This window comes from Trichosurus vulpecula, chromosome 4 (assembly GCF_011100635.1).
Source record: "Trichosurus vulpecula isolate mTriVul1 chromosome 4, mTriVul1.pri, whole genome shotgun sequence".
NCBI classification, from domain to species: Eukaryota; Metazoa; Chordata; class Mammalia; order Diprotodontia; family Phalangeridae; genus Trichosurus; species Trichosurus vulpecula.
Genome location: NC_050576.1, coordinates 210648894 through 210674637, shown reverse-complemented (window position 1 = coordinate 210674637; position 25744 = coordinate 210648894). Strand labels below are relative to the sequence as shown.

Genomic DNA, 25744 nt, shown 5'->3' with positions numbered 1-25744 from the left:
AACGGAGAGAGTCCATTCTGATTGCTCATGTGAGAATCCCTCATCATGATTTCTCCCGTGTTAGTCTTGTTGGTGAGCTTTCTTTGCCATTGTGTGATTGCAGGACGGAGTAAGTATTTCTTTTTTCATTTGCAAAATAATTAATACATCCAACCATTTAGTATTTGTAAAGGTTCAAGAAAAATTGATATATCCCTTTGTAATATTTGTATTAGGGGATATATCTAATATTCATGTCATGGAATTTCCATGTAATGTCAGGTTTTTATAATATATAGCTGGGAATATAATTTGGGAATTGGTATATACAAATTCATATAATAACAAACATTTTTTCTAGTGGAAATTCACCATATTAATGACCTAATAAGACTTTAAGACACTTGTCTTTTCTAAGAAAATAGCTACACAGACCATGGTATCCTAGAATCTAAAAGTAATGATCATTTATATTTACCATTTAATTGTTTTCCTATTTTGGTTATGTGGATAGAGAGCTAGACCTAAAGTCAGAAAGACCTAAGTTCAAATGCAGCCTCACATAATTACTGTTGTATGATCCTGGGCAAGTGATGTAACCCCTCTCTGCCTCAGTTTCCTCATCTGTAAAATGGGGATGACAGTAGCAACTAACTTCAAGGGTTGTTGTGAGGATAAAACGAGATGACATTTGTAAAATGCAAATTTGAAGAGTACTATACAAATATTGGTATTATTATTTTTTATTATTGTTTTTATTTTTAGTGGTTGTGTTCCAAACCTGTCCTCTCCAATGAAGGCTTCTTTTTGGTAATACACACCTTAGGACCTTATGTACACTTGCATCATCAAGTCTGCTTCACTTTTGGAAAGGTGGCTTCTGTTAGTAAAGAAGATGTTCTTACCTCTCTTTTCAACAACTATGTACTGTAGACCTTTCTTTCTTTCTTCCTCATCCGTCAAAGTTTCTTCCATCCTTCTGACGCTTTTCTCTCCTTTCCAAATAACTAACTCAAGTTGAGGTACTCATGGTTGAAAAAGGAATAGTATGGGACCCTTCCAAGGTATGCAGGTATTTTTATGAGTGAGTCTTTTAAAAACATGGCCTTAAACTAAGGCAATGAATTCTTAGGGGATTTCAGGCTCTTATGATAATAGGATGAAGAGGATAGTTTTGGAGGAGTGTGGTAAAATGGGCCTCCTGCTCACTGGTGCCACTTTACATTTCTTGCTTCTACCACCCCCTTTAATTTTCTAAGGTTTCCTAAACACCAAGTACCTAACAGGAAGAAGACCACAGAGGCATCCTTCGCCCCTTCACCTTTTCCCCTGTTCCCTTACAATAGAAAAGTAACCTTTGAAATATTTTAAGGAATACCTAAAAGCAGTCCAGGATGTATGCAGTAAGGGAAAGTTTATTAATAATAGATAGAAAGGGTAGTGCCATAGGGCAACTAAATTTTGAGTATTTTGAGTTCGATTACCAGTTCTGCCCCTTACAGTGTGACATCGGACAAGTCACAACCTTTTTGGCTCTCACTTTTCTCATTTATAAAATGAAGGTGTTGGATTAATAACCTTAAAGGTTCCTTCCAGATCTATGTCTATAATCCTACAACTGATTCTTTTAATTTTATCTTAATTTGTACCAACTATGGAAGACTAGATCTATATATGGTATTGTAGAACCACTGATCTTAGAGTTAGAAGCCCTGAGTTTGAGTATTGGCTCAGACATTTCTATGATCAAGAACAAGTCATTTATAACTTCTATAGACTTCATTTTTTTTGTTTTTAAAATTTTCATAATACTTTTACTGTCCACCTCACAGAGTTGATATGGGGAAAATCTTATAGCACTCTGTAAATGTGAGTAACTATACTTTGTTTGTGCTTCCTCCTATTTAACTTCCTTCTGCCTGACTTTGACCGGTAAATGTGAATTCTAGTTCTGTTGCTGTGGATTTGGCTGGCCATGGCTGCTGCGCTTTGATCCTCTGAAATCTACTTACTGCAGGATTTAGAGTTGTAAGGGTATTCTTTCCACTCTACCCCACTGAGCTCTGAATTATGGGGTATGAGAGGCTAGGATTTAGGCATGACCTTTCTAAGTGCAACCCTGGATAACCTCTCTTCAGTCTGCATGCCTTACATAACCTTCGTTTTACGTACCTATAGGTACCTAGATATCACAGTGGACCAAGGCTAAAGTCATGTAGACCTGGGTTCAAGCTTTGCCTCAGACAATTACTAGTTGTATAAACCTGAACAAACCTTTGTCTGCCTCAGTTTCTTCAAACATAAAATAGCGATAATAACATTGCCTACCTTTTGGGACTGTTGTGAGCATTGAATGAAATAATATTTGTAAGGTACTTAGTGCAGCATTAGTCATATAGTAGGAGCTTAATAAATGTTTCTGTCTTTGCTATCTCTTTCCTCATTTTCCCTCCTCTTCTCTCCTCCCCCTGATTACGGCCTGAGAGATTGTCTCCTACAAACTCTCAACAAAAAAGGAATCTCCATTAGTTATTCCCCCTGGGTTTTAGGCAGGGATGTGCTGATAAATTTTTAATTATTGACTCTCTGGGTGGAGGGGTAAAATATGAATACAGGACACATTTTTAAGTTTAATCTGAATTACTAACATTTTCTCCCTTACTTTGGTAAGTCTAGACTCTAGACAATTAACACGACAAGAAATAAAATCCTAATTTGTAGCACTGCTGATTTACAGGGCATAAAATACACTGAAAATTTCACATTCAGCTATCCCCAGCTGATTTGAGTTGGTTCCCATACATCTCTGGTTCAAACCTTTATGTCTCCCTTACTCCTTCCTCATCTGGCTGCTTCTATGTTCCAAATCCTGAAAGATGAGTCCTTGTGAAAGGTGAAAATCTTTCCCTATCTCCTTCACTTTGGCATTGGTGTCCTAAAGTAAATTTTACTAGTTCCTTGAAGCAAATTTTACTAAATTTCACCAGCTTTCTCTCAGTTCTCTGGAGAATTGACCTTCAAGGGCTAAATATTGTTTCACTGCTTCCAGCTGAGCAACTATAGGACCTTGGCTCCTACCAAGTCCCACTGAACAGAAGTCCCCAAACATCCTCTTTACATCAATCCTGCTCGCAGATTAATAATCAGCTTTCCGGCTCTGAACTCATACTCTAATATCCCTAGTTCTCTGTTATTAGCTAAGTTTACCTAGCAGCATCGTTATATATCATTATAGGTCCCTATTTTAAAGGACAACATAGATTTAAATGTCAAATATATGCTTTTTGGTGGAGGGAAGGGGGTCTTGTATCTGTGATTTCATTGGTCTAGGGAATTCCCAGGGAGAAAATTCCTTCCACCAATGCAGAGCAGTGACCATTTTGCAACTTACAGTCTTACAGGGTTGCCTTGGTCAACTGAGATGAAGGGATTTGAAGTTGCTTTGAATTAACAAATCCCCCAAAAGAGATAGTTTCCTTACTTATAGTTACATTACATTACTTTTACATAGTGCCATGTAACATTAATGCATTAGTGCATTACAGTTGATTGGAAGATAAAAGATTCTCTAAACATTAATTTATCTTATATAGTAGACTGTAAGCTTCTTGAGGGCAGAAACTCTTTTTTCTTAGTATCCCAGGGTCTAGATCAGAATATGTACTTGATAAATGATTGATTAATTAAAATCAGTATAGTGCTTTCTATTTTTCCTAGATTGTTTGTTTTCCTTTCCTAATCATATTGTACTGTGAAATTTGTTTTATTTACTATGGACTTAAGCCTTACTACAACATAAATATGTGATTAAGGATGCTTATTTAGGTTAAAAAAATGGTGTTTGGAAGATACATTCCTTTTTTTTCCCCAGGGGAGGTATAAATGTCCCCTAGAACTTTTAACAGTGTTCCCTAAATCCACTGTTTCTGTGGGGAAACCATCCCATATCTCCTTCACTCAGCTACAGTAAAACAAAAAACCCAGACCACTTTCCCTTTTTTTCCTCTCTAACTCTGAGCACTGGAGAAAGAAAGCTAACAGAATGACTGTGAAACTTGATTTTTATATATTGATGGTGAAACTTGACATTTATATATTATGTTTCATTTTTTAAAAAGTATTACTGGTGTGTTTTTATACTACAGCCATTTCTGGAAAAACCCTGTGTTGCTTTTTTTTTAATTAACCCTAACCTAATAACAAAGAAAGAGAGTTAAAAACAACAACCTTAATCTAATACAAGAATCAAGCCTGTCAATGTATGCAATATCCCATTTTTTTGTTTTATTGCTTTACTCTGTTTTGTTTTTACATTACATTTACAGATTACTTTTACTTCATGAGAGGTTTCTTGTACCAAAATAAAACTATTAAGTAAAACTAATAATATGCATCTTTATATGTGTTCATTTTATAACATTGATGCTAAAATAAAATGTATTCTCTTGGTTCTGCTTGCTTCATTCTGCATTAGTTCTAAATCTTTCCATATCTTTTAAAAAATCATCTATTTCCTCATTGCTTATAGCACATATTATATTTCCATAGTCCTAGCTACCAAAAGAATGGAAGTAAATTTTCTCATCTCTTTTCTAGAGTCAAGATTATTCATTTCAGTCAATTGAGTTTTAACTTCATTTTAGTGTTTCTAGTCTCCTAGGAAACTAAGGGCAACTAGGTGGTACAATTGATAGAGTGCTAGGCCTGGAGTCAGGAAGACTCATCTTGCTGAGGTCAAATGTAGCCTCAGATACTCACTAGCTGTGTGATCCTGGGCAAGTCACTTAACCCTGTTTGCCTCAGTTTCCTCAGCTGTAAAATGAGCTGGAGAAGGAAATGGCAAACCATTCCAGCATCTTTGCCAAGAAAACCCCAAATGGGGTCACAAAAATTGTTGGACACAACTGAAATGACTGAGCAAAAGTTTCCTAGTTACATATATTATTTTCTTGGTTCTGCTTACTTCACTATGCATCAGTTTGTATGTCTTTCCACACTGTCAAAATTGTTCCTATTCCTATACGTTGCTTTTAAAGAGTAAACACAGAGGTTCTACTCAAAGTCCTCTTTCCCTACTTTGTTTCAGCTTGTCCTAGGCCACAGGAGCTGCCATATTCCACGGTTGTTCCACTAAAACTGAGCTATGAACCAGGGGAACAAATTGTGTATTCTTGCAAGCCTGGTTATGTGTCACGAGGGGGAATGAGAAGATTTACATGCCCTCTCACTGGAATGTGGCCCATCAACACCCTGAAATGTCAAGGTAAGTCAACTCTTTAGGTTATGTCATCTTTCCCCAACTGGAATGTGGGGAAAGCTCTGGGACCCATTATGTTTTCAATGGGAGTGTTCAGACACAAGTGATACCACGGAAGTTGAAAGAGTGACAATGAACAAGAGCTGGAAAAAATTTTAGGAGAAAGAAAGGAGAGCTTATTTGGAAACAATGGGATGATCATTGACCTGGAGGTCTTGTGAAATTATAAGACAAAATTTTGTTATAGAACATAAAAGGAGGGGAAAATACAGATAAGAAGTGAAAAAATGGCACCTTAAATTCAACTATATGTCATATGAGTACAAGCCAAGAAGTTACTGAAAACTGTACCACTCTGCTTTTACATTGAAATGAAAGTATACGTATTTGAAACAAATTTGCAACTTTTGAACTGTTGTTCATCCCTATTACTTTCTAAGAACACAAAATAATTCCTTAGGTTGTCTATGCAATACAGATGTATTAGACACAGTTGAGAAAGTCCAGTTTTTTTGGTGCTGCATGTATCAGTTATCTACAGTTATCTAGACCAACTCTATGGCAATCTAGGTCAATAATTAAGTACTCAAAAGTTACAATATAAATTATTCTATGATCTTGTAATTTTGGTTATATGACCTTTGGTCAATTGGTTGAATCTACCTTATCACAAAAATTGTTTATGTATTAGCTTTTTTAAAGGGAAAATTCCATGAAAATATATTAATTTTTGTTATCTTTTAAATTACAGCCAGAGTATGTCCTTTTGCTGGAATTTTAGCAAATGGAGTCGTGCGCTATACGACCTTTGAATACCCAAATTCTGTGAACTTTACTTGCAATAAAGGGTAAGACTTTTCATCCAGAGAGATTTAGAGTTGGGTAGGTACTTTGAGAGTTATCTGGCCCAACTCCCTTATTTTAGAGATGAGAAAACTGAGACTAAGAGAGTGTTTTGTTCAAGGGTACAGAGACGGTAAGTGGCAGAGCCAGGATTTGAATCCTGTGGAATAAATTAGCTAACTAAAAGGTTCATTTCTGTACCCTCAACTAGAAGAAAGGAAAAAATACATCATGTCCCAAATTAAGTTTCTACTGACTCATTAAGTTTTGCATTAATCGCACTTCACCTTTGGGCTTCTCTTTGTCTTTTTGGTAATTTTTTTGGTAGGGGTAAGAACAGTAATTACATATTCTTTGCCAAAAGCAAATAAATTGTAATTTCTCTATTGAACTACAGAATAGAGATAGGAAGATTGGCAAAATGTAATAATGATCGCTAGATTTAATTTTCCTATTTCTGATTTACTACTTTCTGGAAGAGGTAGAGTTAAAACCTTGAAACAATACAATGATTTCATTTAAATTCTGGGTGAGGTCTCAATAATAGGATTCAGGATTAAAAGATTTTATACATGAATTGTACCTATGAGGCAAATAAGAAAGCTTAGCTGATAGAACAGGAAAACTGAATGGCAAACACTGATGAGGAAATGAGTAGTGTGCCCCTAAATGTTTGTAAACTGGATCTCCCCCCTCCAAAAAAAAGGCATACTTTTAAAGTATAATCTGCATTATTATTTATATATGTGTGTATATAATTATCATTTTGAACATTTGAGTCTAAATTCAAATCTAGTCTCAGATATTTACCAGCTGTCTAACCCTGGGCAAATCACTTAAACTCTGTTTGCCTCAGTTTCCTCAACTGTCAAATGGGGAGAATGAAAACACCTTTTAAAAATAAAAAAAACACCTTTTAAACACTGTTGTGAGAATCAAATGAGATAATACATGTAAAAAACACAGCGCAGTGCCTAGCACATAGTAGGTGTTATATAAATGCTCATTCCCTTCCTTTCCCTTTTCTCCATCACATTCTTTTGGCTAGCCAGTCAACAAAATAATAAACCAAGCTGTGATGTGTAACATTTGCTGTTTTCTGAGGCATAAATGTTCACCCTGAAAATTTAACAACTGGATCCCCTGATCTTGTTCAAGCTAACTTCAGCAAGCACTTAGTAATGAGAAATAACAATGCCTATTTTTTCTTCACATAGTTAAACATAAGCAGGAAGAAAGTATTTACCTCCTGCCTATATTTAAAGTACTTCAAGGATTCGAGGTTTTGTTGGTATATGTACCCCCTCCCCTGATATGTGTTACTATCCCACTATGGTTTGGTATTTGTATTTTGCTATGACTAAAAAATTAATCTCAGCTAATGTCCAACCTTCTAAAGGAAGCTTTTTCCAGTCCCCCTTAATCTTATTGCCTCCCCTCTGAGGTCATCTCCAATTTAACCCATACATATCCTGTTTGTGTATAGTTGCTTGCATGTTGTCTCTCACAATAGAATACAAGCTCCCTAAGGGCAGGGACTTTTTTCCCCCTTTCTTTCTATTTCTAGCACCTAGCAATGGCCCAGGATGCCATGGGAGATCTTAGCCTTTTTTAATCTAAGGTTTTTCCTTGGTCTCAGTTGGTCTGAGGCCACACCCATTTAGTAGCTGAAGGGTAGGTAAGAATAGAGGTAAAAGATGGCCTATTTTGCCTTCACAAAAGAATTCTCAGAATTTCTGGCCAGAAGAGAAACAACTGTTACTTATACTCATGCCTTGTTCTTTTGTTTTTTAAACTGAGATGATTAACTCTTGGTCTCATGTAGTTTTCATTTATGAATTCTTGAAATATAGCTGAAAAACCTGAAAAACCAGGCTTTGATAAAGCCCATTGAGATTCAAATGGAGCTACTAGATTATGCCTTTAAACCTAAATAACTGGGGCTCTCACTGATTGACCAATAATAGGCCCCAGCCCAACTTTCACTTGCTCAGTATTTGGGTTTTGATGCCTCTGAGTGAGTTTAAGTAATAATCGTTGCTGTTCTGGTCAGAAATTCTGAGGGTCTTTCCCCTTCGTGATTGAGTCCATTGAGAAGGCAAGGCCACTTTTTAACTCAAATCTTACCTAGCCTTTAACTACTGCATGGTTGTTGCCTCAGACAAAATGAGATGTGGGAAAGACTTTAGCTTAAAAAGGCCAAGGTCTCCCACTTCACCCTGGGCTATTGCCAGTTGACCTGATCTATGTCTTGCCATTGGACTCCTATGACTCTGGAGGAGACAGTGGGGCTGATGACTTTACACGATTCTGCCTCGCTTAAATCCAATTCACTTGCAAGTCAAGATATCACCCCCACCCCCCACCCCATGTCATTGGTCCTCTTGGGGAAAATGACAACCAACTAACAGCAATGGCTCTTAGCATGGTGCCTGGAACAGAGTAGGCACTTAATAAATGCTAAATGACTGACTGATTAATCACTCTACCACTAATCTGGTGACAAGATTCTCCAAACTTAGGCTAGTCTTCAGATAACAAATATAAAACTCAAGATTAATCTGTATTTATAGAATTTCCCACTTGGTAGGACCTTACGCTCTACTGGCAATAACCTTTAAGAAGCTGGGATAAATGTGATATCATAGTGGAGTATCAGGTGATATCTATATGTCCCTGGGGTAAGTCATTTAACCTCTCTGAGTCTCAATTTCCTCAGCTATCTACAGAGAGAATTGTACTAGATGATCTCCAATATTCCTTCCATCTCTAAACATATTATCCTATGTTTTTGTATGCTTCTTTTCAAGTAGTTAGGTGGATGAAATGTCAGGCTTGAAGTCAGGAAGACTCATTTTTCTGAGTTCCAATCTGGCTTCAGATACTTACTAGCTATGTGACCCTGGACAAGTCACTGAACCTTGTTTGCCTCAGTTTCCTTATATGTAAAATGAACTAGAGAAAGAAATGGCAAACCACTCCAGTATTCTTGGCAAGAAAACCCCAAATGGAGTTGGTTACCAAGTGCCAGACATGACTGAAATAACTGAACAACAATAAGCTTTTCAATCAAACATATTGTGATGACAATGACAACAATCCTTAATAATAAATATTTATGGTAGCCTTCCAGACTTGTTGTGAGAATCAAATGAGATATTTGTAAAGCACTTAGCACAGTACCTGGAACATAGTAGACTTAAGCTTAATAAATGCTCCTTTCCTTCTTTCCTTTGTATGGAAATGATGGGGTGCTTGGGTGCCTGTGCTTGAACCTCAGTTCCGAAATCACATCCAGTTCCAAAATCACATTTCTCCCTAGTCTCAGAACACTGTCCCTAGCAGTTTCTCTCTAGCAAAACAGGACAGCATGCCCTAGCAAAACACTTATGTCTCTTCCTGATACAGTGGCCAGCTGTACCTATAGAATTTATTAGTTTGGACTCGCTGTGTATGTGCTGAACTGGCTGTGTACTGGGTCATAGAGATATTTACTACTCACTGACCTATCATATGCATACTAGACCTAGACGTATGTATACTCCCTTACATTCGTCTTGTCTAACAAGACATTGATGGGAGCAGGCTGGATATTTCCTAGTCAGCCCTGACCTTTAATTGACTCAGTGACTTTCAGGTCTAAAACCACACCTCCATGTAGCCCCCCACCCCGGGCTATTTCTCAGTGAACTCTGGGTAAGATACCTGTGAAGTAGATACAAAAAGTGCATGTTCCTTTAAGAACTGACCAGCCCTTAACCACTCCCTAATCCCACCCCAAAACACCTAATTAGCATATTTGGCAAATGTTTTACCATAAAATATCCTATATAAACTTTGCTTGTGTCCTTGTAATGTTGCAGGTTTCCTAAGAACTCTTGCTAGCTAAAAGGTGTAATAAATCTTTGCCACCTTGGCTTAAAGAATACTTGAGATTGTGAATTCATTCCAGATGCCTTGACCCTCTCCAGTGCTCGGGTCCTTGAGGGGTATTCCCCCTCAACTACCCTGTCTGGGAACTCCAGTCTTGGGGTTCCTTGACTTTGTCTCCCCCACCTTCAACGTTTCCTCCCCTCACCAATTCAGATCAACAGCTTTTGTCACTTAAAATTTTAAAGTGGCCTGGAGCATCGATTGAGATGTTAAGTGACTTGCCCGTATTGGTATAACTAGTATGTTTCAGAGGCAGGTCTTGTATCCAGGTCTTTCTGACTTTAGCCCACTCTATTGAGTAAGCCATACTGCCTATCATTTGCACTTTCTGGTTCATAAAAGAAGTCAGAAACATTGCCTAGTGATTACAGATGGGAAATTCTGGGTTACTATTCCATCAAAGATCTTCATCATCTCATTTTTTAGTGATCTGTCTATAGCATGAGAATTGCGCTTCCTCCATCTCCCAATTCTTGTAAGAATTCATTGTGTTTGCTGATATGCTGAGAGCCTTACTGTAAGGCAAGTAAATTGCTCAGTTAGAGGTGGTACATTTTCCCTTTCAATGTTCCATTATTAATAAATTATCTCAGTCCATAATGCAATGATTTCTCCCTTTTCAGATTTTATCTGAATGGAAGTGCTTCTGTTAAGTGCACAGAAGAAGGAAACTGGAGTCCGTCTGTACCCAGCTGCTCTCGTAAGCACTTATTATTGGGAAAGATCCCCTGACTTCTCCCTTCCTGGCTCAGAAGAGTGTAACAACATCCCTTTGGAACCATAGATGGGAAAAATCCTTTCTGCACACCTGGAATTTTACCTAGTTTGGAGTAGAGAATCCCTTTGTTAGAATTGGTAGCTGCTATGGCTGATATTTCCAATATTTTTACAATGCCATTGTGCCCATGGGAGTTGATGTTATAGAATTAGGAAAATCATGGGGAGCATCCAGGTCTAGGCCCTTCCTTCCACACTGGGTCATGCCTCCAAAAGGAATTACTGATTTTGCATCCATAATTCTATCCAAGAAATGTTGCAACAGAACAATCCCTGACAGGATACTGTTTCAGGGCATAGAGCAGGAGGAAATATTTTCAAGCTCCTAAACTGTAGGTTTATGTAAGTATAATATTGTTATCTGTGGGGCAAAGAAATTGTCTTGCAAACAATCATTCTTTGGATCTGAAGCATTTATGGGGAGTAGTGAATAGAATGCTAGACTTGGAGTCAGGAAGGCCCAAGTTCCACTTGTGTCTTAGACACTTCTTGTGTGACCCCAGACCTCTTTCAGTCTAAAAGTCTTCATTTGTAAAAGGGGGATAATAATAGCACCTAATTCATAGGGCTACTATGGGAAAGCAAATTAACACATGTAAAGTGCTCTACAAACCTTAAAGCACTATGTAAATCCAGCTATTTTATTATTATTATCGTTATTATTGATTGCCTGTTAGATAAGAGCTATCTCAATTAAGGGAAGTGGAGCACTGCATTAACTTCAGGAGTTTAAAAAAAAATCAACCTGATATCCTAAATTCCAGACATATGGAACAGATCAATTAAGGTTTGACTACCCACTTTTCAAAATGATCTATGTCTGAATTTCCCCAATAGCCAACTCCCCTAGAGCATTCAAACTGGTGAACCTTGGTCAGTTGTCAACAGGCCTGAATTTTGATTCCTAGCAAAATTTTAGAATGTATTATTAATAGGACAGTTAGTGGGAATTTAAAAAGGTAAGCTATGACTACTAAAGATCAATATATAGTCTGATAAAGAGGTCATATCATTTCCTTTTTTGGATAGAGTTACATAAATCAGGAGTCTATGTATATCTTGATTTCAAGCACAACCCATATGACAGAGCCTTGAATTCATGCATTCAGTCAGTTACATCAAATGACTATTCTATCCCTTTAAATGCCATAGCAGGCATTTAACGTGCCTGCTATGTGTCAAGCACCGTGCTAAGTGCTGGGGATACAGAGAAAGGCAAAAGAGTCCCTGCTGTCAAGGATCTCTAATGGAGGAGACAGCATGCAAATATCTAGGTACAAACAAGCTATATATGGGATGAATTGGAAATAATCAACAGAGAGAAGGCAGTAGAATTAAGGGGGAATCAGGAAAGGCTCACTGGAGAAGACACTATTTAGCTGAGACTTGGAGGAAGTCAAGAGGAGATAAAAAGGGAGAGAGTTTTAGGTATGGGGGCAGCCAGTGAAAATGCCTTGAGGGAGGAGATGGAGTGCTTTGTTTGAGGAATAGCAAGGTCAGTAACGCTGGATCGAAGTGTATGTGGGTTGGGTGTATCAGGTATAAGGTGTATAAGATGGATGTAAAAGATATAAGAAGATCAGAGAGGCAGAGAGGGCAGGTTATGAAGGACTTTAAAAGTCAAAGAGATGTTTACTTACTTGATCCTGGAAGTAAGAGGTAGCTATTGGAGTTGATTGAATGGGGGAAGAAGGGAGGGTGAGACATGATCAGACTTGCACTTCAGGAAAATCACTTTGGCAACTAAGTGGAGAAAGGACTTGTGGCTGGGAGATTAACCAGTAGGCTTTTGCAGTAAACCAGTCGTGAGGTGACAAGGCCCTGTACCAGAGCACTGGAGGTGGCAGAAGAGAGAAGGGGGCAGATTTGAGAGTTGTTTTGAAGGTAAAATGACAGACCTTGGCAATAGATTGGATATGGTGGGTTAGAGAGTGAGGAGTTGAGAATGAGACCTAGGTTTTGAGCCTGGGTGACCGGGAAGATGGTGGTATCCTCAAAGGTAGTAGGGAAGTTAAGAAGAGAGGGGGGTTTCAGGGAAAGATAATGAAGATAATGAATTCAGTTTTGGACATATTGATATCTACAGGACATCCAGGTGGAGATATCCAATAGGCAGGTGGAAATGTGAGAATGGAGATCAGCAGAGAGGTTATTTGAGAATCATCAGCATAGAAATGATAACCGATTCCATGAGAGCTGATGAAATCACCTAGTGAAATAGCATAGAAGGAGATAAAAAAGAAAGCTCAAGACAGAGCCTTTTGGGATACCCACAGTTAATGGACATGATCTGGTGGAAGATCCAATGAAGGAGACTAAGAAGTGGCAGCCAGATATGTTCTAGGAGAGAGTAGTGTCCTCAACATGTAGCTAGGTGGTGCAGAGGGTACTGCAATGACCCTCCTGTCTTGAGGACCTGAGTTCAAATCTAGCCTCAGACACTTACAAGCTGTATGACCCTGGGCAAGTCATTTAACCCTGTTTGCCTCAGTTTCCTCATCTGTAAAATGAACTGGAGAAGAAATGGCAAACCAGTCTAGTATCTTTGCCAAGAAAACCCCAAATGGGATCACAGTCAGACACAATTGAAAAATGACTTAACAACAACGAGATATTCCCCAAACCCAGAGAGAATATCAAAGAGAAGAAAGTGATCAACAGTGTTAAAAAACAAAGAAGGTCAAAGAGGATGAGGATTGAGACAAGACCATTAGATTTGGCAGTTAAGAGATCATTAGTAATTTTGGAGACAGCAGATTCATTTGAATGTTGAAGTCAGAAGCCCAACTGTAGTGACTTCAGAAAAGAGTGAGAGGAGAGGAACTAAAGTTTCCTATTGTAGATGGCTTTTTCAAGGACTTTATTCATATTTATCCTTGTGAATAAGATGTAGATACCATGGGGTGCTTGTGTGCTTGTGCTTAGACCCCAATTTCAGGATCACATTTCTCCCTAGCCTCAAAACACTACCTCTGACAGTTTTCCTCCCAGCCCAAGGACACTATGCCTAGCAATTACTCATGAGTGAGCCCCAGTAAGACAAACTATCTCTCTCTGTAACAAGAACAAGCTGACCTCTGCAGAATTTCCCTTGTACAAATAGGACTATCTTGTACCCACAGAATTATCATGTATTGATTCCACAGTTATTATATACAATCCAGAGGTCAAGCTATAAACATCAACTTTCAAAGCTATTTTGCTACAGACATAACAGACCAGAAGTGCACCCCTTAGAAATCCCTTCCCCTGGTTTCCAGTAGTGAATGATGTCTGTGACTAAGACTGTATGTTATCACCTAATTAGCGTATCTGCCAGATAAGCCGCTACTTTTCCTATATAAGCCTGAACATCATTCCTGTTAGGTTGCAAGTTCCTTAAGGAGCTCTGCCCGCCATATTGGCGACACAATGAACCTTTGCCAACTTGACTTAAAGAATGCTTGAGTCTGTGAATTCATTCTAGACAACCCTCTCCTGTACCTCAGTCCTTGAGGGGTCTCTGAACCACCTCCCCTACCAACAGCATCAGATATATGGGCTATGCAATAATACACTTACATGAATTGGGAATGATTGAATAACTAGATCCTTAGTCATAAGTGAATACATGTCTTCCTGGAGGGAAATCTCATGCAACATCCCTGGGATCATTCTTTGACTTTGTACTACTCAACATTTTTATTAGTGACTTTGTTGAAAACATAGATGGTATTCTTATAAATTTTCTAGATGACATGAGGTTGGAGGAATAGCTAAAATGTTGGATGGTATAGTTTCATCCAACTCTTAGATTTTGTGATAATGTGATTTGATGAAAACATGTTTTGGGAATTGTGTAAAGTGAAGTATACACATTCAGCTTTTTAAAGAAAAAAAGCTATTTCAACTTTAACCTAAATATGTCAACTAACACACTTTTTCTCTTTAAGTATCTAAATGACATCCTCAATTTTTTTCACTTTGTGAGTGAGGATATACTTGACCCCACTGAGAGTCCATGACAGGTTACATTTGTTCAGTAGTTTTTGTCACATCCTCTTTGTGATTCCATTTGGGGGTTTCTTGGCAAAGATGCTAGAGTGGCCTGCCATTTCCTTCTCCAGTTCATTTCACAGATGAGGAAACTAAGAGTTGTTGTCCAGTGGACACAGATCCACTATTTAACCTAGTTTGGATTTTTAAAAATTACTTTTAATGAGTCCTACAACTTTTACATTACTTTTAAAACTAATTTTAGCTTACAGTTGGAACTTTTTTCTCTCAACAACAGCATGAATTACTTTTCACTTGAAAGCATAGATAATATTCTTACAAATTTTGTAGATGACATGAGATTGGAGGAATAGTTAAAATATTGGATGATAGAGTTCATTTCTAGTTGTGCCTTTGTGAAGGAATTAGGGTTTTAAGATTCAATTAGTCATTTAGAAATTGTTGTGCTTTCTTTTTTCAGCTGTAACTTGTCCTCCACCATCCATACCCAATTTTGCAACACTAAAACTGCGTAAGTTATCAGTTGAAAACAGTTCCTTCTATCAAGACACAGCAACCTTTGAGTGCTTGCCACGTTATGCAATGTTTGGGAATGACACAATTAGATGCACAGAACATGGGAATTGGACTGAACTACCAGAATGCAGGGGTAAGTGCACAATAAATTTTAATATTTTAATACAATTAAATTAATTAAAATATTAATATTTTAATATAACTAATTTGATTAAAATATTAATATTTTAATTTTTAAGGAGAACTCGTTAAACATTTACCACAACATACCTGGTGAGTTGCAAGAGATGTATATGATGGTAGCAACAGCAAGATTTGGCAACTAATTGGATCTGTGAAGTGAGGGAAACTGAGGAATCCAGGATAATCCAGAGTTATAATAATTCAGAGTTATAAACTTGACTTCTTAGAAGCATAGTGGTATCATTTAAGAAAAAGGGAAGGTTGGATGGGGGAGGGGTTTTTAGGGGGAAAACAATGGGTTCAGTTTAGGACACACTGAGTTTAAGGTATCTAGGACTGAAACTGAGGAGAGACATTGGTGCTGGACATATATATCTAGAAGTCATTTGCATGGAGATGATAGTTAAATCCAGGGGAACTGATGAGGTGGCTGAGAGAGATTATAAAGGAAGAAGAAAAGAAGGCTCAAGGCAGAACCTTGAGTAATACTTACAGTTAGAGATGAGTCAGTGAAGAAGACTGAGAAACAGCAGACAGTCAGGTAAGAGGCAAAACAGAAGAAAGTAGCATTAGAAAAACTCAGAGAGGAGAGAGTATACAGGAAGAGAAGGTGATCAACAGTGACAAACATGGCAGATGGGCAGTGAAAGATAAAGGATGAAGAAAGACAATTGAGAGTCACTGGTTACTTTGAAGAGAGTGGTTTCAGTTGAGTGATGAGTTTGAAAACCATTTTGCAAACAGTTGAGGAGTAAGAGGAGAGAAAGTGGAGGCAGCGAGTAAAGACAACTTTAATTAGGAGTTTTGCTGAGAATGACACATAGAATTGTTTGAGGTGATTTGTAGGGTCTATTGAAATGCTTTTGTTTTGTTCTTAAGGATAAGGGGTACTTGTGCATGTTTGAAGACAATAGGGAAGTAACCAGGTGAGAGGGAAAGGGTGAAGATTCAAGGCATGGGGGAGATAGTGACTAAGGATACAATCTGTAGAGAAGAAGGGAAGAGGACAGGATCAAGTACAGAAAGAGAGAGATTTGCCTTAGAAAAGGGAAGGCCTACTTCTTAGTCAGAGAATGAAGGAAAGGAGGAGAAAATGGGAGATAATATCAAGGGGTTTTTGACGTAAGAATGGAAGATGTAGCTTATGCAAAATATCAGTTTTCTCAATAAAGTAATAGATAAGGTCCTCAGCTGAGAGGGTTGGAGAAGATATGGGAGGCTTGGGGAGGGAAAAGAAGGTTGGGAATAGCTTCAATGGGGACTGAACTAGGAAATCAGGGAGGAATAAAAGGATCATATTGTTGCAGTGAGGGCCCAGTTGATATTGGATAATGTGAATTTCCCCAGCCAGCACATGGGGCTTTCTTCAGCTGTGTTCAGCTGCTCCTGAATAGGAGTAGAGGAGACCTAAGATGAGAATAATTAATTCATGGCCGAAATTTGGCAAGGAAAGAATAAACAGGGGCCAAAGAATTCAAGAGGAGAGGACAATGCAGAGTTGGAATGGCTAATTATTGGCTTACGGTTAGAGCAGGAAGAAAGTAAAGTCAGATTAGGGTAATGGCCCCAGAAAATACTAGGGGTGATGAGGTTAGAGGTCTCAATTAGGGTTAAGAACTGGTAGAGGAGAGGTGAAGTACAGAAAGAGGTGGAATGAGAGGAGATTATGGTTAGATAAAGGAATATCAGAGTTTCTAATTATGGAAGTGGAATGTTTATGCATTATAAAGAGATCAAGGATATGTCCATTCCTATGTATGGCTGAAGTGGAGTGAAGCCTTGGTGGGACCTTGAAGCATATGTTTTTATGTCTAAGAAAAGTTACATTCTTTTGTAGTATTTATTGTAAAAAACAAAACAAAACAAAACAAATAAAAAAAAACAACAACCCATCTAATGACTCCAAAGCAAAAATAGCTTTAGGTATAAGGGACTTGTGTTTATAAGGATCAGGGCCAATAAAGTCAGTGAGTGAAACTCATCAGCTAAATGTATATCAAGTGTTTCTGAAGGCTGATCTTGATGGAATCAGGGCACAAAAAGGCTTTTTGCCTATGTATTTCACTGCAGGACTCTTACACAGAATGAGGACACCAGCAATATCTTATTTTGTCATTTCTAAATTAAATAATGATGCTGTGTGTAGGGTTGGGAGGATATATATATAGATCTTTTTTATTTTTTATTTTTGTATTCAAGAGAGGCAGGATGTGATTTTCTTCTTTTGAAAAAAAAAAGTGCCACAAAGATTGCTAGGAGCTATATATAATTTGTACCTTGTTATTATCTCAGAGTTCAACTGGTTTGACAGATAGCCAATAATTAATTATCACGGATTTTTGAATATTTTAAAAATAAAATCACTAGAGGCCCTTGAAGAAGAAAGAAAATAAGTTATTTTTGATTTTCAAATGGGCAAACTGAGGCACTAGGAAATTAAATGACTTTTTCAGGAATACACAACAAAGTTGTGGTATGGTTAGTAGTGTGCTGGAGTCAATTCATACTTGTTCATGAGAGTCAATTGTTAAATTTCTGATGTGAGGATTCACATTTCAGAAGTCAGCAAATGCTTTAAATCAGGGCTTCATTTGTTGTTCTATTAATTGGCTAGCCATAAAGAAATGATAGAAAAATGTTAAATAATGCAGATTAAACTTAAAAGTGTACCATGCTTAAATGTTTTTTCCTTCAGAGAGCTGGATGTTAAACATTTGCCAGCAGAGTGCTGGGTATAGTAAAGAATTAAAATTTAAAACTCTTAATACTGACTACCCATTATAAACCACAACTGCATTATTCTTTCTTTCTCTTTGACAAATATTTCTGTGTATGTGTTTTCAGAAGTAAAATGTCCTTTTCCAACAAGACCAGACAATGGATTTGTAAACTATCCCGCAAATCATGCACTTTATTATAAAGACAAAGCCACTTATGGCTGCCATGAGACATATGTCCTAGACGGACCAGAAGAAGTAGAATGTGGAAAATTTGGAACCTGGTCTGCCTCACCAACATGCAAAGGTATGGAAATGTATTTTGTTTTATGGAAATTCTTTGAATTTACCTGAAGAAACATCTTTGCCATGTCACATTCTTGGTGCTATGACCCATACCGGAGTCATGCCATTGGAGTTACCATCCTGTACCAAAGTATTCATATTTCATATGTGCAAGAGATGGCCTCATATTTGGGAAATTTGCTTGGGATTAGATTTGGTAGCATAAACACAGAATAATAAAAACTCAGGGTTGGTAGCAACCTCAGAGCCCAACTAGTTCAACCCATAATTGAAGAAGAAACCTTTCTACAACTTGCTTGGAAAAAAAAAGTATTTCCTTACATCAAACTTAAATTTGCCTCTTTCAATTCCTACCCATTATTACTAGGTCTTTCTTCTTAGGCTGAGCAGAACAAGAGTAATCCCTATTATTTTTATGTATGTTTTGTTTCTAGATCACAGTCATTCCAGATATTCCCCTCATTTACCCTCTCTTCCCTCACTGAACCTTCCCTTGTAATAAAAATAATAGTTACGCAAAACCAACTGCCATATTGACTGTGTTTGATGTGTTCTGCACCCATAGTGTACCTATTTAATGAAAAGAAAGAGCTGAATTTTCTCATTTCTTTCTTGGGACCAATAATTTTTCTATGTGACTTTCTTTTATACTTGAATATAGTTTTCATATCCCCCAAAAGTCTTTCCTCCATGTTAAGTATCCTCAGTTCCTTTCATTGATCCGTATATAGCATGAACTTGAGATCCTTCGCCATCCTGAAACTATTGGTGATAAACTGATAGTTGGGAAAAGTTTCCTACAGTGGTCACATAACTTTTTCAATACGTTCATCTTTAGTTATATGTACAAGTGGAGCTAAACAGTGCAGTAGTTAGAATGCCAAGCCTGGAGTCAAGAAGATTCATCTTCTTGAGTTCAAATCTGGCCTCAGATACTTACTGGTTGTGTGACCCTGAGCAAGTCACTTAACTGTTTGCCTCAGTTTCCTTTTCTTTAAAATGAGCTGGAGAAGGAAATGGCAAACCATTACAGTATCTTTGCCAAGAATACCTGAAAATTAAGAGTTGGAAACAACTGAAAAATGTCTAAACAACAACTATAGGTGTTGGAGTATATCATTCCACATAAGGTTTGAGAGGTTCTTCCATGCCAAAAAGCCTTCACATATGCCTCTGGCAACAAACTAATACCAAATATGGAGAAGCACATCACCAGGAAGCTAGCTACTTGGTGATAGATGAATTTTTTTCAACTATCACAACCTATGAAACAAAAATGCAAACTGGCTCTTAATTTTCTATGCCTCCACCCTTCTCATTGGCAGTAATAGGGGCAGAATGGTAGGAAAGATAGAGAGGATACTAAGAATCAGATAGTTTTTAGACCATGTACAAATTTTAAGGATAGCTAGGTGGCAAAGTGGGTAGAGCACTGGGCTTAGAATCAGGAAGATTCACCTTTCTCAGTTCAAATCTGGCCACAGACACTAGGTGTGTGACCCTCAACAAGTCACTTAACCTGTTTGCCTCAGTTTCCTCAGCTATAAAATGAGTTGGAAGAAGAAAGGGCAAGCTACTCCCATGTCTCTGCCAAGAAAACCCCTAAAAGGGGTCATAAAGAGTCAGACACTACTGGAATGACTGAACAACAACAAAATAGATCTTACTTTGTTTTCACTCTAAATGTGAAATTCTTGTCAAATGACCAGTTAATATATACATATATATACTGCTGGAAATCATATAAACCTTGGCATTTTTAATATACAAACCATAGGAAATATATGATAGGAAGGGAAGATGAGCTGGTCATATGGTGTCAAAAAAGGATTACAAGTGGTCATCCAGAGCATTCTAGCAATACCTTCTTTATGTCAAAATAAATGAAGAAAGGCCTCCGGCATTTTGGGTAAACTTTCTGTGGTATACTTTAGGGGACAAAATGGACAAGATTTTCACAGGATAAACAGGCCTTTATGAGTTGCGATCTAAATCACTGGAAGGCTCTTTCAAATAGATGAATAGCAGGTCCATTTGAGTACTTTATTATATATTAAACATATTCTAACTTGTGTTTTCGTTATTTGGTACGTCTTATCTCCCTACTAGAATGTAAGTAAGCTCTTTGAAAGCAGGCACCATGTCCATTTTAATCTTTGGTGCCTCTCAACATGCCTTCTTAGAGGTTGAATCGATTGGAGGAAAATAATAAGAATTTTACCACGCAAATTCTTGGCAACATATGAACCCACTCATAATCTACACCCTCCCCAAAGGAAATTTTCATGAAAAATTCTTTAATTTGATTATCATTCACAAATCTTATTTCCTCCAGCATCTTGTAAAATTTCTGTTAAAAAGGCTGTTGTGCTATACAAAGGAGAGAAGGTGAATATCCAAGACAAATTTAAGAATGGAATGCTACATGGTGAAACCATTAGTTTCTTCTGCAAAGATAAAGAAAGGAAATGCAGTTACACTGAGGATGCTCAATGCTTAAATGGGAATATTGAAATTCCCAAGTGCTTCAAAGGTGAGTTCAAAAGCTTAAACTTTAAGGAATAAGTCACAAATTACCCAGTGTTCAATTCCTCTTGTCCCTGACTATAGTGTGTTAGTGATAACTATTATTTCTTTATTATGTGCTCTTAATGGTATGTCACATTTCCCAGTGAATAATTCTTGAATAATTCCACCCCTCTCTCCTTATTTTCCCTCTAACCCAGTGTTTGGGGTAAGGGAGTAAGTGCATGGTGGGAGGAGGGAGGTGTATGATACAAGTAATTGGGGCTTAGGGCTTAGGGTATATTCATCTTCATAAACATCTGTTTACCACTGAGGTTCCCACCACCAATTTCTAAACATTAGCTTGGGCCAAGATGATGTGTCAAATACCTTCCACCTCTAAAAGTCTGACTCAAAGATCCCTTTAATTGGAGTTATACAAGAATCAGTAGCAAAGACAATTGAATGACTCATCTTCTATTTCTCCTTTCTGTGATTCTTTAAAAGGTCCAGTAAAAAAAAGACTTTTAAAAAGATGTATATGTGTGTGCGTGCGCTTGTGTGTGTGTGTGCACGCGCGCACAAATGCATGCTTGGCATGCAAGAAGGAGGAGAGAGAAGGAAAATGGGAATGATTTTTAAAGTCAAGGAGACGTTTTTTACACTTGAAACGTTCAGTTTGGGGGTTTTGTCCCATGGGAATAAGAAGCTGTTTCAGCCATAATACTTTGTTTATATCTTCCTATTGGGTTGAAAGTATATTTGGGATGTTAGCAGTCCTATACTCAAATTCTGTCTGTGGAAGCAGGTGTAATTTAGACTTTTGGACAGGAGAATGCTGGAGCCAAAGCTAGTTGTTAAATCTTCAATGTGAGCATTTACATCTCAGAAATTGGTATATAGTACAAATCAGGGCTTGATTTATTATTTTGTTGATTTTCTAGACTTGAGAAAATACTGGAGAAAATGTTAACAATGCATATTAAACTTAATAGTATGTCAGACATATAGATTTTTTAAAGACTATGTTAAACGTTTTCTAGTATGCCACTGGGTTTGTAGAAAGACAGGAAGGAGGTCAGTGGATGAGAAGCAGCTGGACAGGAAAAAAGAAATGAGTGCTTCCTTGCTCTTATCTCTGCTGCTCTTGTCTGCCCTGGAAAGGACAAAGCAAACTCCACTTAGAGGTACCTCTGCTGTTTGCCCATGCTTCTTGTTTCAAATAGGGAGACTCATAGGATCTCAGAGTTGGAAGGCCAACCAACTCTTATCTGAAGAAGGATCTCTTCTGAAGTACCTGACAAGTAATCAACTCATTTTGAAGGTCTCCAGTGAGGGTGAACCCATCTCCTCCCAAGGCTGCTAATTTTACTTTTGAATGGCTCTGTTACAAAGTTTTTCTTCTTGTCAAGCCTAAATTTGCCTTTTTGTAACTTCTACTCAAAGCTTCCAGTTTCTCCCATCAGAACAAATCCAAGTTTAATCTTTCTATCCAGGATAGCCTTCCATATAAGTGAAGACTCTTATACACCCCCTAAATCTTGTCTTCTTTAGGTTTAACACCCCCATTTCCTTCAATCAAACCTCATATGTCCCTTTGCCATTCTTGTTGCCTTCCTCTGGAAGCTTTCTAACTTTTAAATAAATCTTTCCTAAAATGTGGCACCTAGAACTGAATGCTGTAGATCAGATGTGACCTGACTAGAGTAACGTATAGGGGGACTATCATTTCTTAGTCCCAGACACAATGAATCTCTTAATATGGCCTAACTTCACACTGAGAGACAGCTTAGGGTAGTGATTGAGAGAGCAGGCCTTCAAGTCCAATGTGCCTTCAAAGTTTGCCTCTAATGCATACTGGTGTGAACCCTCTCCACCTCTTCCCTCCCCTGCAAGTCATCTAACCTTTCCATTTGTTAATGAAATGCCCTTCACAAATGAATTACAGATCTGGAAAAAAAAATGCATCATCACATTTGCATTTTTACTGCCATATGATCCTATTAATTAATATTGAATTTGCAGTACACTAAAACTCCCAGAGCTTTTCCTGATTTGCTGTATAGTTACACCTCCCCCATGTTGTACTAGGGAAGCCTTTTTTAAAAAAAAAAAAAAAACAACAAGATTATACATATATCTGTATTGTTTCATCTTAATAGCCCCAACTCTGGCTCAAAGTTGTAGCCTATCAAGACTTTTGGGATTTTGTCATTCAGAATTCCTCCCAGCTTTATGTCATATGCAAGTTTGATAAACATGCTTTTATTTAAATCATGATTTATAAAAAGAGCGCTCTGCCAATTTCTGATTCTTGGGGTGCTCTGTTAGAGTTCTTTTTCTGGGGCAAGGAAGCGCTAAGAGGAAAAAGTTTTGCGGAAGGACATTTTTCCTCGTTTTCTTCTTGAAAGATATTCATGAGGTTGAGATATACCATAAACATGCTGGTAAATATTTGACAACCACCTCTCTGTGGGGAAAACACATACATGACACACTTTTAAGTTTAATCTGCATTATTAGGATTTTCTCCATCACTTTCTTAAGTCTGGACAATCAACAAAACAATAATCAAGTCCTGGTTTTTAGTGTTTGCTGATTTCTATCACACAGGAAATTTAACAATCAGCTCTCTTGAGGTAGGAAGACCTGACTCCAGTATCATACTAACAAACAAGCTATCTAGGACTTAATGGAATAAATTAGCACTATTCACAATATAAGATGGCATCTCTGGGGCAGTCTGTGTTGCATCTTGGAGTGATGCCCAAATAGAATTCAGAAGGAAGAAAATAAGAATTGGGCAAAAATAAAAAATAATCCATAGTCCTGAAACAGATACCATTTTTTTCAGGCTTTTAACATAACCCTCAGACAGATGTTCCATTCATTATGGTAATGATTACGTAGTGGAAGTTCTATCTATATGAGAGACAATGTGTTGCAGTGGATTGTGGGCTGCCCTTAGAATCAGGAAATCTTGCCTCTTTTATATATATCCTGTATGATCATGGACATCTCTCAGGGCCCCCAGACAACCCTCTAAGACATTCTGTTATGGAAAAATACTGAATCTACGTTAGTGGATGAAGTTTATACACTTAGACTTCCTCACACTGATAAAATTATAGGTCTAAAAAGGTGTGTGTGTGTATATATATATGTATATGTATATATGCACATATTTATACATATATGTTTGTGTACACATATATTTACAGACATATACATATACACACAGGGTATCCCAAAAGTCTCAGGGAAAGCTATAGCTTTAAACTGCACTAAGAATTTTGGAACACTGTGTATATTTGTGTGTGTACATGTATGTATATGTGTATATGTTTAAGCCCTAGTTCTCACAGTTATCTAGATCCTCTTTTTTTATCCTGAAAGTAAATAACCATTTGTGACATTTTTTCTACCTTGACTTAAACTTGAAACAAAAAAGCTTCATTCAAGTATCAAAATCATTTTATGTGACTTAAATATATGTAGTTATGTATTTAATATGTTTATATATGTATGTATATATACATTTAATTTGATTTAATTTAATTAGTAAATTCCCTTAAGAACTATACATCTTCTTAGGATGACCATCTTTTCTTTTTTTCTTTCAACAGAACACAGCTCTTGGGCTTTCTGGAAAACAGATGCATCTGACAGACAACCATGTGAAGGTGTTTAAAAATTCAAAATTCAGTATGAAATATTTGTATCTCTTAAAATCAAAGATGGAGTAAAACTGAGTTCTCTATTGCATTCTTTCAGCTCTTCCAAGACTTTTCCTTTCCATAGCTTACTCAATTTCCTTCTCATAGCTAAGTGACTCAAATGTCTAGAAAACCATCATTTTCACAGTGGTAAAGTAGATAGTGGAAACATTTGTCAGTTCACTTCAATTCCTCAGCACCATTCCATTACTTCACAAAGAGTTGCCCTCAAAACCACAGATAAATGAAGTGTAAGTGTCTTGGAGCTTGAACTTTCTAGGCAATTTCCTTACCTCTCCATTTTGGTGTGTGAGCTAGTAATATCTCTATGAATCTATTAAGTGGTAAATAGAGTAGATAGGCCTTGATTATATCCAAATTGAATTAATTATTCTTTTCTTTTGTGGAGCTTATATTTCAACTACTGTGAGGTAATTCTCATTAAGCTATATTGACCTACAGCCAACAGACCAAGTTAGTTTGGGCTAAACGATGCTTGAGAAATTGTTCGACTTACTTTTAATAGAATTAAATTGGATTCTTTGTTCTATTCCTCTACTCTGTGGCCTTCACTGAAGTAGAATGGGACTACACAAATTCAAGGGCCGTTTTGTAGTAGCCAGGTTAGAGATGGCTGGGCCCTAAGTGCAGGGTGGTTACCTGAACAAAACATGCTGTCCCTATTGATGGCTTATTTTAGGTTATGTTCCTCTTCAGGTTCAAGAGCAATTAGGCACATGGCTAGGCTCAGAGACGAGTAAAATTGAAAACATTTTCTCTCTGACTCACCATCACTTCAGTCTAACCTGAGGAAAATATCTTTTTCTCTTTGGGTTAGCTTCTGCTCTCTCAATCTCAGACAGCACACATATTTTCTTGGACTAAAATCATTGTTAATGCCCGTATTCTTTAATAGTTGCTGTGATAACACAGAAATACAAATAAGCATTTAAATAAACAGGCTTTCATTTACTGGTTGTGATGGCTTCAGTGGGTAAGGTTGAATCTCTTCCTCT

General features: G+C 37.4%; 1 protein-coding gene across 1 annotated transcript; it reads left to right on the top strand.

Moving 5' to 3' along the window:
• On the top strand, positions 1–25700 carry APOH (apolipoprotein H). Its single transcript, XM_036754510.1, has 8 exons — positions 1–109; positions 5066–5242; positions 5988–6084; positions 10636–10712; positions 15246–15434; positions 18329–18508; positions 20843–21040; positions 24639–25700. Exons 1-8 carry the CDS (start codon positions 46–48, stop codon positions 24701–24703), a joined length of 1047 nt encoding a protein of 348 aa, XP_036610405.1. The 5' UTR covers positions 1–45; the 3' UTR covers positions 24704–25700.
• The last annotated feature ends 44 nt before the right edge of the window (positions 25701–25744 follow it).